The 19765-nt window shown below is 43.2% G+C and overlaps 1 protein-coding gene across 5 annotated transcripts in view; it reads left to right on the top strand.

Moving 5' to 3' along the window:
- FARP1 (FERM, ARH/RhoGEF and pleckstrin domain protein 1) overlaps window positions 1–19765 on the top strand; it is a 277566-nt gene that overhangs the window by 183251 nt on the left and 74550 nt on the right. For all 5 annotated transcript variants that reach the window (XM_076009332.1, XM_012756986.2, XM_012756988.3 and 2 more), the window contains exons 4-5: window positions 14325–14367; window positions 16811–16889. In XM_076009332.1, the coding sequence (XP_075865447.1) occupies window positions 14325–14367; window positions 16811–16889 (122 nt within the window). The remainder of the gene's footprint in view (window positions 1–14324; window positions 14368–16810; window positions 16890–19765) is intronic.

The raw sequence follows: 19765 nt of genomic DNA, 5'->3' as shown, positions 1-19765 counted from the left end.
TTTAGAACACATTCGTTACAGGAACTATTGCCATTGTCATCTTCATTGTTGTCATTATTTTTTATTGTGGTCAAAAACAGGTAACAAAAAATTTGTCATCTTAGCCATTTTTAAGTATACCAATTCAGAAGTGTTAACTGTCCATACATTGTACAGCAGATCTCTAGAACTTTTTTATCTTATGAAGCGGAAATTCTATAACCATTGAACAAGAACAAACTTCCTATTTCCCCATCCCTCCAGCCCCTGGCAGCCACTGTTCTAACCTTCTATTTCTAAGAGCCTGACTACTTTAGATATCTATGTAAATGGAATCATGCAGTGTTTATCTTTTTATGACTGGCTTATTTCACTCCGTACAATGTCCTTGAGGCTTATCTATGTGGCAGCATTTGACAGGATTTCCCCTGTTTTTAGTGCTGATTAATATTTCCCTTGTGCACATAGACCACATCTTGTGTATCTGTTCATCCACTGATGGACACTTGGGTCACTCCCGCCTCTTGGCTATTGCATGTCATGCTGCAGTGAACATGAGGGTGCCATCACTGTTATTTTTTAATACCACCATTGTAACTGTCACCGGTGCCAGGTTTCATTTGGGAGGCCGCACATACATCTGCCAAACGGAGAGAAAGTGTGGTTGATCTCAAACGCCCAATCACAGGGCTGTCACAACCAGATACATGGGAAACTAGTCATCCCCTAAAGCACCTGAGGTTGTGAGCTTTTGTCCCTACGTGATAAATTGTTGAACTCGGGCAACTCGAATTCCTGCTTTCTGTACCTCCTCTCATTCCATCACATAAATAATACTGAAGTCAGAACATTACTCATAGTAAGGATTCTAAGAAGTTTAAGGGGGGAATGAGTGCTTTCCATAGTCTAAACGTGTTTCCCAAGATTGTAAATAAACTGATAGCGATAATTATTAAATAATCAATTATGCATCACCTTTAATTAGACTTGTACCGTAGCTTGTCAAATTAATAGAGTTGATTGCTGTGTTTACATGCAGGTCTGGCTTGCTGCGGTCCTTGGGTCCAGCCAGACTTAGCTAATGGAACATTCCACAGAGCTGAGAAGTCTTTTAATTAACTTTTTGAAAATATAGATTGGGCCTTCCACGGCAGAAACACTATTGATCCCGGGAATCAAAACCCTGCACTTAATATACCAGCTAATCGGTACCTAAAGTCTGGAGACTGGGAAAAGGCCAGAAAGCCATTAGGTTGCTGTGGGGGGTGAGCTCAGGGAACTAACCAGGGGGTTCCGTTCTCTCTAAATTGACTCAGCAGGATTCTTGCTAAAACTGGATACATAAGCCCGAGGTTGAGCCGTAGTCAAAAAAAGGGGCGCAGAGGAGCCTGACTAGAGTGTGGCCAAGGGGGGAGTCTGTGTTAAAACCCGACTTTGCCTTCACAGGACAGAAGCAGCCACAGATACAAAAATGAATGAACGTGACTGTGTTCCAATAAAACTTTATATGTGGACATGGAAATTCAGGTTTCAGATAGTTTTCACATGTCATGAGATGTGATTCTTTTGTTTATATATATATATATATATATATACACACACACACATATATATATATATATTTTTCTACCACTTAAAAATGTCACAGCCACTCTTCTGAGTGATGCCAAAGCAGGCAGTAGGCCAGGTTTGGCCCCTGTGCCTTGATGTGCCAAGGCATCATGATATTCTCCACAGTAGGTATTCTGTCATCTGCATTGTACAGTGAGCAATTCAGAGAAGCAACTTGCCCACCCCTTAATAGTAAAGCATGTAACCAGCATTGACCCACAAGCCTGTCTCAGCCAAAGCACGCGCCCTCTGCCGCGCCCAGCTGCCTCCCCTCCGACCGCCCATCTCAGAACCGCACAGTCTGGACAGCAGAGGTAGTCGTGTAAGTGAGCGGTGTCTCATTGGCTTATAGAGGATGGTTGCAAAACCTCTGCATGATGGCCCGTTAATCTGTTTAAGCATTCGCTTTGTCATTTATCAGGTGGGGATTCTTAACTTCCTTGATTTTGTACTTCATCTGAAAAAATGGGAGTAATAAATGACTATTTTACAAGGTTTTCGTGAGGATTAATGCCAGTATTTTACAGTAATGTGCTCAGCAGGTCTGATGGCACATAGTAGGCTTTTCAGATACCTATTGTCTTTCAGTTTTGCATTCTAACTCAGAAACCAGTGAGTCCAGCCCACAAATCATTTTTTCCCTCACAATCCACAGTTTATTGTGATTTTATCAGTTTTGCAAGCAATCGCCTGTGTACACAGGTCTATGCAGTGTTTTCACATGTGGCTTCGCATAACCACTGTGGTCAAGATGCAGAATTATTCCACCCACACGGCTCCCTCATGCTGTCCCCAGCCCTTAGCCACCGCTCATTCCCTCTATCTCTGTGATCCCGTCATTTCAAGAACGTTGTATAAATGGAATAATACAGTATGTAGCTTTTTGAGATTGGCTTTCGTCACTCACATAATTCCTTTGAGATCCATCTGAGTCGGGTGTATCATCATATGTTATTTTTTAATTGGTGAGTGGTGTTCCATGGGATGGCTCTGCCACAGTTTTTTTAGCCATTCGTTCATTGAAGGATGTTTGGGTTGGGCTGTTATGAATAGAGCCACTGCCAACCTTTGTGTGAAGGTTTCTGAGTGAACCTAAGACTCATTTCTCTGGGATAAAAGTCCAGGAGTACATTGCTGAGTCGTATGTAAATGTGTGCTTAGGCAGTTGGTAGGACTTCCATAGTGTGTTGATATGGTGAGTTACAGGGATTCATTTTTTTCAAATGTTGAACATACTGGAATAGATTCCACTTGGTTATGGTACATAATTCTTTTCATACATGGCTGGATTTTATTTGTTAATACTTTGTTAAGGTATAGGTACTAGAGGTATTGGTGTGTAATTTTCTTTTTCTGCATTGTCTTTGTCTGGTTTTGGTATCAGGGTAATAGTATTCTGCATTTCTTTATTTTTTATTGATACATATTTTCAGAGTACATGAGATAATTTGAAATAGTCATATAATCAGATTGGGGTACTTAGGGTATCCATCACCTTAAATATTTACTTTTTCTTCATAATAGGGGCTTTCAAATTATTCTCTTAAGTTTCTAAAATGGATAGAGTCCTGAGGAGGTGCTGGTGGCAGTGAAAGCATAGTTTTGAATCTTTCCAAAAACTAAGACCACACATAGAAACAGCTGCTTAGCAAGATTAAAAAAAAAAAAAAAAAAAGAACCCTCATGAATAACATTTACAGCAAAACTAGGTGTCAGAGTAAGCCCTAGATCCCAGTGAATAAGCAGCTGGAAACATCAAATAGCCCCAGAGCCCGCACACCATCCACGTCTACACGGGAGGAAACAGGAAAGCAAAAAGCATCTGATGCATGGGAAAGAGAATGCTGAATAGCCACTGGAGGCCACAGGGGACAATTCCAGGAAAGCCCCTACGGGACCGGCCACCACTCAGGAGAGGCATTAGAGAAGGGAGCCGAAATTGAGCCAGTAAGGACTGGAGAGAGAAATGACAGAGGAGAGGAGAAAACCAGAGCCAGGAAGCTTCAGAAAGCAAGCCACCATGTCCTTCAACACTATTTTCACATAAAAATGAGGAAGAAAAAAGGATCAAGGTCATAATGATATTTTAAAAACAAAAAGGAAAGCTTGTGTGTTCCTCTTGAGTGTTCCTCCGTGTTTGGCCTTGACAGAAGGATCCAGTTGGGATCCAGCTGCCAAATTGCAGAAACTACAGGGGATGGAGGAACATGATGAACAGTACCACGAGTGTGCAGTCAGCAAAATCCAAACTCTGGGAAACTCTTCAAGTCAACAGATCAAGTGTAGAAAAAAAAAGAGATGGAAGATGAAAGCTATAGATTAGAAGATAGTTAAAAGATATAATTTTTTTAATGGGCAAGAATAAACTCTAGTGTATAAAGATGCACTATTTGGTAAAATAAACCATTACAAAACTTACACAGTTACTGTGAAATTCTGGATAGTGGTTACTTTTAGAGGGAAAGTAAGAGTTGAGTTTGGGATGAGTTGGCCATCAGAGTTCTATCTCTTGACTTTCTCGGTGGACACAGTGTTTACTGTTTAATAATTCACCCAGCTGCACATTTGCTTTGTGTAGTTTTAAGCATTTGTGGGTTATTTTACGATTAAATAGTTTTAAAAGGGTGTAAAAGAAAAGTATTATATGAAACAAAAGAAGCAAATGATAGTTTAAAGGGCCGTACAGCATTGTGTCTGTAGTTTGACAATACTGTATTGCACACTTAAGAATTTAAGAGGGTAGATCTTACATTGTCTTCTTATCACAAGGTTTTTAAACTTTCAATTAAGCCATAATACCCAAGTGAAATTCTTTGAAATGAATTTTTCGAAGCTAATGAAAATGAAGCAAATAATTTAAAAATAGTTAAACTTGAGTAGTTGATGTTTTTATAAGTTCTATGCCTGAAGTCTGTTGCTGAGTCCTTCTTAAGAAGCAAAGGTTCCACATGCTAAAGTTTCCCTCCAGGTAAAGGTTCCCTGCAACCCTAGGTATTGCCTTGTAATTTCAAGTCTTGATTTTATTCCAAAACTTCCTTTTATATGTATCTGGAATGACAGATCCTACTTGATGAATTCAGTACACAAATACATAGGGGATCAACTGTACTACATTGGATTTTGTACTTTGGTTTACAGATCTGTCTTTAACCCTTTGCACTCGGATGTCGAGTGTGACTCGACACAGTTAGCAAAAATTATAGAGATTAAAATTACTCTTTGAATGTATCAATAATTTGAAATATAAAAAATCCAAATAAATAAGTTTGTATGAAAAGAAACTGCAGTTTTTTATTCTACTGCCATGCTTTGTAAAATCTGGGGTATTTAAAAAATTAAATCCCGAGTAGAATTAAGGAATCGAGAAAACAAGTGAATGCAAAGGGTTAATTTTTATTTAAAGCTCTTCTTGTAAGTAAATAAAAACATATCTTACAATTTCCAGTTTAAATTTTATTCACAAATTCCTTCAATAGGTCAATGTCCATTAAAAAGGGAAAGGAGTGAGTATTAGGATATGTTAAAAGAGACTTAATAAACATAAACAGATATGAAGGATGGCCCTGGATTGGACTGTCAGTTTTGACCGACTGTCAGTAAGGACATTCTTTAGTCAACTGGAGGAATTTGAATATTGTCAGAGTATTTAATGAGAGCAAAGTTTATAAAATGGAAAGGTAGAAATCTTTGGGAAAAAATTAAGTTATAAAACAATTCTGAAAAGGGTCTGGTAGATTCTTCTTACACTAAATATACACTAATTATTATTTTTTTTAAGACAAGAGTCTCACTTTGTCACCCAGGCTAGAGTGCTGTGGCATCAGCCTAGTTCACAGCAACCTCAAACTCCTGGGCTCAAGTGATCCTTCTGTCTTAGCCTCCCATGTAGCTGGGACTGCAGGCATGTGCCACCATGCCCGACTAATTTTTTCTATATATTTTTAGTTGGCCAATTAATTTCTTTCTATTTTTTAGTAGAGACGGGATCTCGCTCTTGCTTAGGCTGGTTTTGAACTCCTGACCTTGAGCGATCCCCCTGCCTCAGACTCCCAGAGTGCTAGGATTACAGGCATGAACCATTGTGCCCAGCCTACACCAATTATTTTTTGACATCGCAATTCCACTCCTAAGTATTTATGCAAGAGAAGTGAAAGCATATGTTCATAAAATAAGCACACAAGAATATTCATAGCAGCTTCATTTGTAACAGTCCCAAACTAGAAACCACACAAGTGTCTATCAGTGAAAGAATGGATAAACAAGGCATGGTGTATCACATTATGCAGAGTGACAGAAATTTTATACAAGAGTACGTACTGTATATTTCCATTTATACAAAGTTCTTGAGCTTCAGATAATGAGCGCTTGAAATGTGACTAGTGCAAATAGAAATGTAATCTTAAGTGTCTAGATTCTAAGTGGAATATAAGAGGGATTCCAGAGAGTACCCCAAAATGCAAAACATCTCATTAATAATGTCTTTCTGTTGATTGTTTACATGGTAATATTTTACATAGATGGGGTTAAATAAAATGTTATTAAAATTTAAAAGAATATCTCATTTTGGGCCGGGCGCTGTGGCTCACGCCTGTAATCCTAGCTCTTGGGAGGCCGAGGCGGGTGGATTGCTCAAGGTCAGGAGTTCGAAACCAGCCTGAGCAAGAGCGAGACCCCGTCTCTACTATAAAATAGAAAGAAATTAATTGGCCAACTGATATATATATAAAAAATTAGCCGGGCATGGTGGCGCATGCCTGTAGTCCCAGCTACTCGGGAGGCTGAGGCAGAAGGATCACTCGAGCCCAGGAGTTTGAGGTTGCTGTGAGCGAGGCTGACGCCACGGCACTCACTCTAGCCTGGGCAACAAAGCGAGACTCTGTCTCAAAAAAAAAAAAAAAAAAAAAAAAGAATATCTCATTTTGCTTTGTAAGAAGCACGAGTGTTCATATCCACACGCATCACATGTAAGCGATCTGGGAATATATATGCTAAGGCAGCGGCCATTAAAGCATGGCCTCCAGACCAACACAGCGTCAGCAGCACCTGGGAACTGACTAGGAATGCAAACTCTCTGATTAGGAGCTCTGGGAGCAGGGTCCAATGGTGCATGTTCTAACAAGCTTTTACTTAGGGCGATTTTGACACATGCTCAAATTCGAGAGCCACTGCACTAAGGTGTTGAAACTAATCTCTTGATGGTGAAATGTATTTTTAAAATTTTGCTTATCTGAATTATCTAATTTTGTAGAATGCTTGTGTTTAGATTCTATACTAATAGATTATTTTTAAATTGATAGGGTTTTTTTGTGGCATCCCACAAATTGTGATTTATTGTGTCTTTATTGTCATTCAGTTTTAAATACCTTCTAATTTCCCCCTTGATTTCTTCTTTATTTGAAGGTATGTTACTTCATTTTCTAATATATGGGGATTTTTCACAAATCCTTCAATTATTGATTTTTAATTTAATTTATAATGGCCAGGGATTGTAGTTGGTATGATGTGAAGCTTTTAAAGTAATTTACTGGTATTTGTTTTATGGTCTATAATATGACCTGTTTTAGTAAGTGTTTTATATGTACTTAAAAGGAGTATATATTCTTCTGTGTTAGATAGCACATTCAATGTATGTCAGGTAGATCACATTGGTTGATTGTGTTCTAATCTTCTCTATTTTTATTGAATTCTACCTACATATTCTATCAATTATTGAGAGAGGAATGTTAAAGTCTCTATAATTATTCTCAACTATAATTGTAGATTTGCCTGCAGTCATGTATTGCTTAGTATGTTCTGAGAAATGTGTCATTAGGCAATTTCATTGTTATGTGAACATCATAGATTGCTACCATCATAGAGTAGACTTACACAAACCTAGGTGATATAGCCTACTACACATAGAGGTTATGTGGTATGGCCTATCGCTTCTAGGCTACAGACAGCATGTGACTTTACAGAATACTGTAGGCAATTGTAACACAGTGGTATTTGTGTATCTAAACATAAAACATACAGTATTTATGTATCTAAACATAAAACATGGTATTATAATTTAATGGGACTACTGTCATATATGTAGTCTGTTGTTGACTGAACCATCATTAGATGGTATATGACTGTATTTCTCATTTACTTTCACTAGTTTTCCCATCATGTATTTAGAAATTCCAGTAAGTGTATAAATATTTAGGATTATGTTGTGCTCTTGACTAATTGACTGCCTTATCATTAAGAAATTACTCCTTTTGTTATTCCTAGGAGTACCTAGGAATATTCTTATTCTGATATCTACTAGTCTAATACTAATATAGCCAGTTCAGTTTTTTTTTTTTTTTTTTTTTTTTCTTGAGACAGAGTCTCACTTTGTTGCCCAGGCTAGAGTGAGTGCCTTGGCGTCAGCCTAGCTCACAGCAACCTCAAACTTCTGGGCTCAAGCAATCCTCCTGCCTCAGCCTCCCAAGTAGCTGGGACTACAGGCATGCGCCACCATGCCCGGCTAATTTTTTCTATATATATATTAGTTGGCCAATTAATTTCTTTCTATTTATAGTAGAGACGGGGTCTCACTCTTGCTCAGGCTGGTTTTGAACTCCTGAGCTCAAAGGATCGCCCGCCTCAGCCTCCCAAAGAGCTAGGATTACAGGCGTGAGCCACCGCGCCCGGCTTCAGTTTTTAAATTATTATTAATGTTAGCATGGCATGCCTTTTTCTCTACCCTTTTTCATTTAACTTATTTCTGTTTTTATATTTGCAGTTTGTTTCCTGTAGGCAGCATATGGTTGGTTCTTGTTTCCTTAATCTGGTTTTTAAAACTGAACTGGCTATATTAGTGTTAGACTAGTAGATAACAGAATAAAGAATACCTCGGAATAACAAAAAGAGTAATTACTAAGACCCTTTCCATAATACCTCAAACATTCCACTTGCCTATAAAACCAACCTACAATATCACCCACCAAAATAATAGGGGGAAAAAAGTTTAGAGAAGGAAGAGAACGGCTTTGGGAATAGCGATTTCACCTTGCCTTACCTTTGATACGTTGGCATTAAAGCATTTCTTCTCACCTCAAAGTATTGTCATATGCTGTGTAATGTTTTGGTGCATGGCAGTCTACATATATGACAGTGGTCCCATGAGATTATAATACTATATTTTTTACTGTACCTTTTCTATGTTTAGATACACAAGTACTTACCACTGAGTCACAACTGCACAGAGTATTCAGTGCAGTCACATGCTATACAGGCCTGTAGCCCAGGAGCAGTAGGTGGTACCATATAGCCAGGTATGTAGTAGGTGAGGTTTGTGTAGGTCTGTGTGGGTACACTTTGCGATATTTGCACAATGATGAGATGGTCCCAGATGCACTTCTCAGAATGTGTCCCCATTGTTAAGCCACGTGTGACTGTATTTCATTGCAGAGCACGCATCCCAAAAGGATGGGGAGGGATTGTAAGCAAAGTAGGATCAGAGGAAATCAGGGAGCCTGACTGCAGTGCAGGCAAGATGGGCCAGAAAGCTGTCCTTTAACCCAATTGTGAAAGGTAAGTGTTAGGGAGTGAATTGTGTCCCCTATAAAGTTTGTATATGGAAGCACCCTAACCCCAGCACTGCACAATGTGTCTTTGGAGACAGGATCTTTAAGGAGGTGATGATGTTAAAATGAGGTCATTAGAGGGTGGTCATTAGAGGACAACCTGATGGGTGTCCTAATAAGACGAGGCCACTTGGGCACACAGACACCAGAGATATGCATGGAGAGGAAACACCACATGAGGACACAGCGAGGTGACAAGCCACAGCGAGGTGACATCTGCAAGCCAAGAGAGTGGCTTGGGAGAAACCACACCTGCTGACACCTGGAGCCTCCAGGCTTTGGAGAAATAAATTTCTGCTGTTTGGGCCCCCGGTGTGTGGTACTTTGTTATGGCAGTCTGAGCAAACTAACGCAGTAAGGCCTTCACATCCCGGCAGGAGACGTTCCCGGACCTAGTGAGCAGGTTCGTCTTGGAGTTCTACCGACTGGGAGTGAGATTTCTCTAGAAGGCCATTCATTCTAACCAAATTCCTTCCCGGTCAGGAGATGCACACACGTGGATGTGTGGGTGTGCTCAGGAGACCAGAGCGTGGATTTCCCTGAGGACGGGGGTGTGGTTTGGGGATAAAGAGATCATTACCAGTGTGACCCTGTAGAGAGCCACTGGCCGGGTGAGAAAGATGATGGTGTGTCTGTTACCTTTGAACTCACCTGGCACTCATTTCTGTCTGCTCGGGTTGAATGCACGAGTGGCTAGTCCAGGATGACCTGGTCCAGCTCGGATTGCTGCCCCGTGGCCTTCCCTACACACCAGCCACGGGGCTTTAACTCCAGTGGAGCAGCAACCTCGTTTCTTCTTGCCGCTCCCAGCCCATTCATTTGTAGTGCTCTAAGCCCTCCTCCGCGGGCCAGACCTTTGTCCTCAGCTCTGCAGATGCCAACCTGCCTGGTGACTGGATGGGTTCTCCCAGGCTAGTTTGGCTGTGATGTGATCTGCGCCGTGCAGCGTTGGCGCCGCAGAGCTCTGCCCCACCAGGCTCACTCGGGCCGATCTTGCGTTCCCAGCCCCACGTGTTAGGAAACCACATGCTCGCTTGGCTCAAGTCGGTGCTTGTATTTGATGCTTTCCACGGAAATGCCAAAAACAGAGGAGAGATGTTTCAAAACAATTCATGAAATTGGCAACTACATTGCCAAAGCGTAGATGATTCGTCCTGGGTAATTTGCAGAAGTTTAGGCGGGTTCCGTGGCCGCGCTGGCAGTGACCGGTCCCCTGAGGCCGCCGTGGGCGCTGACAGCGCGTAGGGTGACAGGCTCACAGGCTCACGGGCGGGCGGGCCGGCGCTCGGTGCACTCGCTCGCCCACACAGCACAGCTGCTTCGAAACCACTCTGCTTAATCCTCCACCCTCTGGTTTTACAAAGGAAATAGAGATGCCACGTAGGAACCTTTTTATCTTCTCAACACAGAAACGTAAACCTCCTCGCTGCTGTCATCAGCCTGTCCCCTCTGTCTGGCTGGGGAGAGTGGTTCTTCTTTCTGCCCCGAGCCAGTGCCCTGGGACCCAGCGCTGTCTCCTCACATCATGGCAGGTCTCAGGACAATGGCAGATTCCCTCTCGCTCAGTCGTTCCGATTAAAGACAAGCCACGTGAACAACGCCCTCATTGGGTTTCTCAACCCCTACCTCTGCGCTGTTGCCTCTTGCTTCACGCCAGGCCGGTCATCCTCTTCCCACCCAGTGACCTTCAGACCCCTCGCGAATCCGGCCCCCGGCAGGTACACCAGCTCTCATCTTATTTGGTCTTTCAGCAGCTCTCGATATTTCTCCCTGGGGAAGCATTGTCATGTTGTGGCTTCCGTGCCACAGTTCTCTGCTCACTTCCCCTCCTGCTGTGCCCCCCAGCGTCTTGTTCTCCGGCCTCTGCGCAGGCCAGCTTCCCCTGCGTGGAGTCAGGGTGGTGGCCACTTCTAATGCAAGACCTCCTGCCGAACATCTCCTCTGAGTTCTAGATGCTTGTACCCCACTGTTTCCAGATTGTCTCTTCTGCACGATCCCGGGCCAGCCCAGGAAATCAGCACAGCTAGACCCTCCCAGGCCTGGTCGTCCCCCGTCCCATGCTCCCCGTCTCTGGGGAGGGCAAAGGCAGCAAAACCTCAGTGTCCTCCTGGCCGGTCTCTTTCCTCTGTCCACCAGGAAGTTCCACTGGTTTTTGCCTCTTCAGTGTTTCTTGAATCCACCCACTTTCCCCAACGCTACGTCTGTCCCCTCTTGGTCCAAAATACCATCCTGTCTTGCCTGGACAATTGGCTACAGATCAACCTGCATCCATTCTTGCTCCTTCTAACTTGTTCTCACACTGCCAGACTGATCCTTTTAAAATGCAGATGGAATCAAGTCAGCCCCATGTGGAAAATCCTTGCATTGCGTTTAGGAGGAGGAAGAAACATCTTTGCCAGGCCTCCGTGGGGTCGGGCCCTTCCTGCCCGACCCCCCCCCCCCCAACCTGGCCCTGCAGCCACAGCTCTTTTCCCTGGAGCACCTAGACAAGGGTTTTGACTGCCTGTCTTTGTGTGGCGTGGTCAGGGGAGGTTTCCCTTACCTCTGTTCCCCCCATGTGTATTGTATAAATATATACCTTAATTTCATTTTATGCATATTATGGTGCTTTGAGATTTTATTTAATGAAAAGCCTTTCCTGGCTGGAGAGAGACTGCCCCTCCCAGGGCTAGCCGGGAGCTCGCCTCTCAGACACGCTAACCAGTCCCAAGCTGTGCCGCCTTTCTCTGGCCAGTCCACCCCTGGATGCAGTATTGCTCTGCCTGAATCCTCCCAGGGCCTGGGAACAGCGACTAAGGACCAGCCCTATAGCTTAGGGCCAGCCGGAATCATTTAGAACAAGTAGCCAGTCCCGTACTCTGCCCTGCCCTGCCCTGCCCTGCCCTGCCCGGGGGAATCTCAGTAAAGGCCCAGGCTCTCCCTGGCTCCTCTCTCTTGTTTCCTGAACACCCTGGTGTGTCCCTGCGTGGCCCTGTGTGGTGTGCTGTGCCGCCTGTCTCTAGGACCCGTGAGTGTGATATGCTTTGTTTCTCCACGTCTCTCTTCTGGTGGCCACACCTGGCTGACCACCACGTAAGAGAACACAGAACGCCGCGAGTGGGGCAGACGTCTCCATCCCAGCTGCTTCCAGTCCTCTGGGGCTCTCGTTCCTTGCATTTGTGTCTGGTTAGGAGGTTTTATTAGCCCCTGTCTGTCTTCCTCGCTAGACTGTGAGCTCCACGGAGCAGGAACCCCGACTGTTTTTCTTGTCATTGTGTTCCTAGAACCCAGGGTTTGAGTTCCAACTTCGGGCTGCTCTTCTCTGAATCTCAGTTTTCTTATCTGTATCAGGGGGAGATACTTTTGAAGCTTTTGTAGCTTTTGGGGTTCTTGGCAGGAAAGGAATAGATTTGACAAATGAAACTCACTGTTTCAAATGATGGTTCTCTCCCATTTTAGATTAAAGCTAATGGGCATGACAGTGGAGAGGGGTGATCAGTGTCAATTTCTTCTCTTGCAGGAGAGCAGGAGAGGGTGGGGAATGTACTGCACGTGGGGATTTTATCATAGAATCTTATTTCAAAAAGGTGATGGGTTGTGTGTAAATATTTTCACAAAAAAAAAAAAAAAGGTGATGGGGAAAAGTTAAACCAAATAAGGAGAAATTTAAAATGTTTAGGTTCTTCCTTATGATAATTGTAAGTGTTCATTTAAGATAATTTGGATAATATAGAAAGGCAAAAAAGAAAAGAAGAAATCACCTAACATCCAACCTGCCAAACACATTTTCCCACATTTTAAAATGTTCATCAGGAACATAATTTTTAATGCCTGCGTGGTAATGTGTCATATTGATGTATGTTATTTTCTTTCTCTCTTTTATTTAGGTTATTATGAAAAGATTTTGCTACTATAAAAATGGTACAATTAGTATTCATTGTACATAAATCTTCGTATGCATAAATGCATAATTTACAAAAGTAGAATGGCTGAGTAATACTTTCTAGACTTTAGACATTCCCTAATAAATCTGCAGAAAAGTTGTAGCAATTCATACATCCATCAATAGAGTAAGACAGTGCCCACTTCCCAGCTCCCTGGCCAGGTTGGGGTATTATAAAATGCAAACACTCAAGTGTATATACCGCCCTACCTCGTTGCAAATGTAATGGGTTGAATGGTATTTTATTGTTTTAATCTGCATTTCTAATGCAAATTACTCCTGAACTTCAACATTTTCCTGTTAGCCGTTGGCAATTTCTCTTTGTAAATTGTCTGTGGTTCTTTGCATAGTTTTCTAAACGGGGCTATTCTTTTTTTCTTATTTACTTGTAAAACCCTCTATATCAAGCACACCAATTTTGTTTTTGTCATATATGCAAATATGAGCTTCCATAGAATTCTCTAAATGACCAGAAGTTCAAAGGGAGTTTAAAGAAAAGAACACTTGAAATGGGATAATATGGTTAACTTTCACTTTATTAATAAGGGCAGCTGGTTTCTCTCCTATTTGCCAAGGAGTGGGCATGTGATGAAGAGTCTGGACTTTGAAGTTGTACAGACCTGATTCCAGTCCTAGCTCTGCCACTCTCTAGCTGAGAGACCTAGGACAAATTATTAACTTCTGCAAGTCTCATGTTTCATTTCAGGGTAACACGAATCCTTCCAGCTTTGTTTGGAGTAGTCAATAGCTTATAGGTAGTGTGTGTTACAGAGGTGCTGTTCTATAAATACTCATTCTTTTTCCATATCCCCTCAAAAATGTGCTGTTCACGCATGACATGTTCTGTTTCAATACGGAGTGTGCATATTTCACTCAGCTAGTAGCCAGATATGTGATCATTCATTAATATTTCCCAAATAGGTAAAAATGATAAAGGTACAAATGGAAGTACAAAAATTCTTAGTTAACTGTTAACTATTTATCTGAGTCTAGGAGAGATTTTAATTTTCAAGCACAGGGATAATATCAGCAAAATTCAGATTGGTTCTATAAAAGTGGTAGACAATGGAAGAGATGGCATTCTGGGGAAAAAGGAAACAGCCCCGTGTAACTCCAAAATATTTTGATTTTAAATAGCTTCAAATAAAGTCTCAAAACACTTGCACTTTTACATTGAGAACTTGTATCTCAATCTGTTCTTTTTTCCCTTTTAGGTGTGGCTGGATCTCTTAAAACCTATTGTGAAACAGATTCGAAGTAAGTATGCACCGTATGTTTAACAGGGATGTGAAACAGAAAGGCAGATGTTTGCATGTCTAGATGACTCTTGCCCTGTGTTTGAAGCCAACGTGGTAGAGATTTTTCTTTTTACCCCTCGATTACCTTTCGTCGTCTACCAGTCCACGCACAGTTAAACTGTGTGTCTTCTGCAATTTTAATGTATTAATATAACAATTTGGTAATCAAAACCTTGCTTGGGAAATCAAGTACCGTTTTGATTAACAGCTGGAGCTTGCTATTATATGAATAGTAACCCCAGGATAATTGGGCTTGTCTTGTCTATGCCATTGTTTCTTACTGTCACTTTCAGAGGGGAAAAGTAGAGCCACTTATTCATAAAATTGATTTCAGGTTTTGTGTCTTCACCCTTCAAAGGCTGTGAAATCAGAATGCACGTGTTTTGGGGGAAAACAATGCCCAAAAGCGTGCGTGTGCGTGCGTGTGCGTGCGTGTGTGTGTGTGAGTGAGTGTGAGTGTGGGTGTGTGTGGTTTCTGAACAGCAAGTAGAACTCCGAAGGGAGACTGGCATGCATTTAGACTCTGTGTTAGTAAGAAAAGATGAAGGAAGGTGTAAGAGAGGAGCGAGGAAAGAGAACACTTGCTTTTTCTCTCCCCTCACTCCCCTGTCTCTGCTTTGCACTAAAATTTAAGGTCAAAACTCTGTTCACAAAGTCATCCCAAATAGTCCCTCACTGCCCAGAAGTCTGAGGATGGTGACAAACCCACATCCCTCCAGTTGAGCATGAAGCTCACAATACCTGTGGGGTTGTTTCTATGTCTGATTAAGAAACCCCACTGCGCCACTTAGAGCAATTTGTGTGGGTGTAATAAACACCCAGCGCAATGGCTGTGCGGCCCCTCCACAGTGGAAATTGACGTTGATCTTCTGTAATTTAAATCAAGCAGTTATTGATGCTGAAAATGAAAAGGCCATCCTTTAAATGGCCACTGGGTGTCTTCATCCTGGGTGTGGGAAGAGTTGCTAAGAAATGCCCCCAGGCCCGAAGGGCCAGGCAGCATGCAGTAGAGAAGACAGACATTGCCCTTGCAGTGGTTCAGGCAGAATTTGGGAAGGTGTCTCTGCAGGGCAGCCCTGCGGACACACTCCACTGTTGTCCAGTCAGAGCCAGAGCAGGGCTGTTATCTCTTTGTATCATGACTGACCCAGTGTGACAAAGCTGTCACCTCGCATTGAGTGCTAGCATCTTCCTAGCTTCAGGTTTTCCAAGGATCCCAGCAGCCTTATTTAGTTTCTTCTCTGTGAAAATTGCCGAGAGGAAACAGCGTGGCCTTCCTGTCTTCCTCGTTCTGCTGCTGTGACTCTGTGCTCCACAGTTGACATGCGGGGGTTTCTGCTGATTCTCAGAGTTATCAGGGAAAAGAAGCCCAGCTTCTCTTGGCTTCGGTATTTCCAAAGCCTTGCTGTTTTCTCCTGATTTTGTATATATTGCTGACATTGTCAGCTTATGGTAGCGTTTTCGTTTTTTTCTAAACCTGAATGTATGGTCTCAGAAATTTTAACACAAAATCTACTTTTTGTGTTCGATCATGAAAAGAACAACAACAAACAAGACATTTTTTGCTTTTATACCATCACTATTAAAATTTGAATTTCGTGATAATACCTTGTATCTCGTAGAATGTAAATGCATTGCTGTCATTCCCAATGGCAGACCTTATGGCACTGCTCTTGCATTGTAGTTTGCACATTAACAGAAACCTCTGCCCTAGATCACAGAGTATTATCTTATAATTTATTTGTTCTGTTTTAATTCCGAAAAGAAAAGTTATCCATATTGTTCATAGTCTCCCTCCCCCTGCCCTCTACCTGCTTCCCGGTTTTGTCTTAACTCATTGGTACGATGGTTTATAAGACAGTCGTAAAGGCTTTGGCTGACAGAGGCAGGGCCACGTCTTGTTTATGTTTTCTCTCCAGAGCTCAGGAGAGCACCTAGGTTGCTAGAAACAGACATAATGAGCACATTAGCCTTGTACATAGTTAAATATAATAAATTGCATAACTGATTTATATTTTCATTATCTTTTTCTCAAATTATCCAAATCCTATATTTGGATAAAAGCAGACAATTGTAGATATATTTCTTAAGATACCTGAGTATAATTTTTTTAAAACCTTAGTATAATTGAAGTCTCCAGAGAAAAACTTTAATGGCTCAATGTAATACCTTTGCCATAGTATTTTTTAAAAACAGGTACCTATTTCCCCACGATATGGAAGTGTGAGTTAGTAGCCAAACTTGGCCAGTTGTTGAGTGACTTGGTGGTTGGCAGATGTACTCTTAGGCGCTTGGGATGAGACGCATTGTTTGGTGTAATATACCCTGTAAAGTCGTTTTCTTTAATGGCATTTGAATTACAAATCAATAAATGCTTCATTGCTTTTTTGCTTCTTCTTTAGGGCCAAAGCATGTTGTTGTTAAGTTTGTGGTGAAATTCTTTCCACCTGACCACACACAACTCCAAGAAGAACTCACAAGGTTAGTGGTTTGGAACCTGGATATTTTTTGCTACAGCGTACAGAGGAAAGAGAAAATTAATACTCTGATTTGATTAAATAAAAATGTTCATAATATTTGCTTGGCCAGCATGCTCTGTGCTTAATAATTTAACCCTCCTCTCTCCCAGCTCTGCCTCTAAAAATGGAGGGAAGAAAAGTACATTTTCCCTAAGACCTGGTTTCTTTAAGGCTGTGATGTGAAGTGAACTGGGTTTACAACCTGTTAATGTCATATTTTCCATGTTAGATCTATCACATCATGAGGCAGTTTTGGGAAGTAAAGCTTTTCTGTGAAGCCAAAATGTTAACTGAAGACTGTCTTTGCTGTTGCCTTGGATAGGTGGATTTGACATGAACTGTCAGTCAGTTTCTTTGAAAGTGTGGCCAAGTAGGAGAAGTGGGAGCGTTGGATCATGCCTGGCCTCCAGCCATTATTCCTGCCACTCGCCAGCTGTGTGACTGGCCAGTTACTCGCTCCCTCTGTGCCGTTGTTAATTTCCCTCAACAATGCAGACTGTAATGCTTGCTCGGCCAGGGTTGTTTTGCGGATAAGCACTAGTGTACAGAGTGGCTGGAATACAGTAGGAACACTATAAATGCTAACTGTCATCACTACCACTATCACCATTATCTTCACTATCACGACGACTACCACTGTCACCACCACTGCCATCACCACCACCACCATCACCATCGTCATCATCAACAGCATCACGACTACTGCTCAGTCTATAATCTGAGGCAAGACAGATGTATTCCAACACAGAGCCAAGCTGCAGGAGCACAGAAAGATAGAATGTCTCTCTCTCAAGAGTACCCTTCACAGCACACTAGTCTGACCAACCAGTTCTTGTCACACGTGCATCTCAAGCGATGGCTGTTTAAGACCAAGGTCACCATGTCTTTCTCATCCCTCTTGGTACAGAGTACAGTACCTTGGGCCGCTGACAGTGATTTATCAAAGAGGTGAAGACGTTCATTTGGGCAACAGTGTTTATTAGGTGTGCACTGTGTGTGAGCATGTTCTAGGCACAGGGACTATCATGGTGAAAAGACGAGTCTTGAGTCTCACGGAAACAGGCAAAATGGTTAAATAAACAAGAAAAACATCAGATCACGGGAAGAGCTCTTTAGGTAACTGAAGCAGGATGATGTGATAGGAAGTGACTGGGTGATGGCTTCAGACTGGTGGGTCTGGGGCGCCTCTAGAGGAAGCGAGGAGCATCTGTCAGTGCTTTCTCGAGGAAGAGCTTTCCAGAGAGACAGAGCAGTCAGTAGGATGCCCCCGGCAGGAATGAGCTCCACACGTCCTGGCACTTAAGGGAGGCCAGTGTGGCAGGGGCGCTGGGGTCAGTGCAGGGAGGGGCAGAGGCTCTGAGACACGCAGTGTTGAGAGAGCAGTGTGGGTGCTGTGGGAGGGGGAATTCCCGGGGACTGCAGGGAGGAAGCCGTGACAGTGGTCCAGGCCAAGACCGTGGCGGCCAGGAGGTCGGTTGCAGTGGACGTGGAGCAGAGTGGGTGCATTTGGAATATGTGCTGCATGTAGGGTCCCCTGTCTTGGTGATGAGTCGGAGGTGGAGTCTGAGGAAAGTTGGGGGGACACTTAGATTTTTAACTTGAGTGGCCGGATAGATGGTGTTGCCCATTGCTAATATGAGAAGGGTGGGGGGGAGTGGAGGATTGGGGCAGGTAGAGCGTCAAGGGGGGGTTCTTGCCAGGTCCCCAGTGTTAGACATGTGTAGACTGTTAGACATCATGTGGCCACGGCAGGAGGGCCACTGGATGCAGGAATGAGGGGTTCCAGGAAGAGACGATGACGACAACTTCGCCATTTTGTGTTTTCTGAATGAACTGCCATCAATCGCACACCTCCACACTGGTCCTCCAGTTAGTGAAGAGGGTGAGGGCGGCCAGGAGCGGGCAGAAGCCACCTGCCTCCTGGGATGACGAAATCTGGCGGATCTGCTATACTGGGGTGCACGCGACCTGGGCCCTGTGTTGGGGCTGCTGTATGTGGGTGTCAGGGCAGTTTGCCTGGTGCTGGGACGTGCATCGCTCTGATCTCAGCGTGCTAAGAGCGAGTCCAGCTGCTGCTCAGCCCTGTCCCTTCTCCTCCTGCAAATCACTGGGCCTCGTCCCTGCTTGGGCAGTTGGAGGCATACATCCTTTTTTTGGTTTTGTTTTGTTTTTTCTTTTTTCATTTTTCCATTGAAAATTCTACTTTGCAAGCAGTTTTGCGCCTTTTCAATCTCTGTGAATCGTTGTCTTTGGAGGTTTGCGCTTTTCTACCATCCCGGTCCTCGTTACAAAACCCCACACAACTTGTTACCATTAAGCTGGGTGCGCCTGGTGTCTTGCCAGCTTCTCTGTCGATGCCGATAAATTCCTAAAGTTACAGGAGCTCAGCCAGATGCGGCAGGTTTTGTTGTTTTGGTTCTCTGGCTCCCGGTGTGAACTGACATTTCAGAAATCTTTTCCAAGGAGACAGTTCTTTTGGCTCAATGTTGAATAAAATTGATCTGAAATTTCTACCGCATTTATTTATCAACTCCCCGTCTCTATCTGCTTTGGCAGAGAGTGTAGGGAACCTCGCGGGGCTGATGTGTGGGGACTCCCACACACTCAAGTAGATTGCTGTATAAGCGAAAATATACTGACCGTTGAGGCTGTGGGCACTTTTATTTGGCAGGGGGTGAGTGGGGGACGTTGGGAGAAGCTCCATGTCCTCCGTGCTTTGGGGGAGGGACGTGTGCTCAGGAGCGGGACAGAGGAACCGGCCTACAGTTTAGCAAAGCATAAGTGTCCCTAGCTCTGTAGTTAATTCTTCGGGCCTCCCGGAATAGCTTCCAGCTTCCC

Source organism: Microcebus murinus, chromosome 13, assembly GCF_040939455.1.
Source record: "Microcebus murinus isolate Inina chromosome 13, M.murinus_Inina_mat1.0, whole genome shotgun sequence".
Taxonomy (NCBI): Eukaryota; Metazoa; Chordata; class Mammalia; order Primates; family Cheirogaleidae; genus Microcebus; species Microcebus murinus.
The sequence above is the reverse complement of the archived record's forward strand: the minus strand, read 5'-3'. Positions and strand labels throughout refer to the sequence as shown.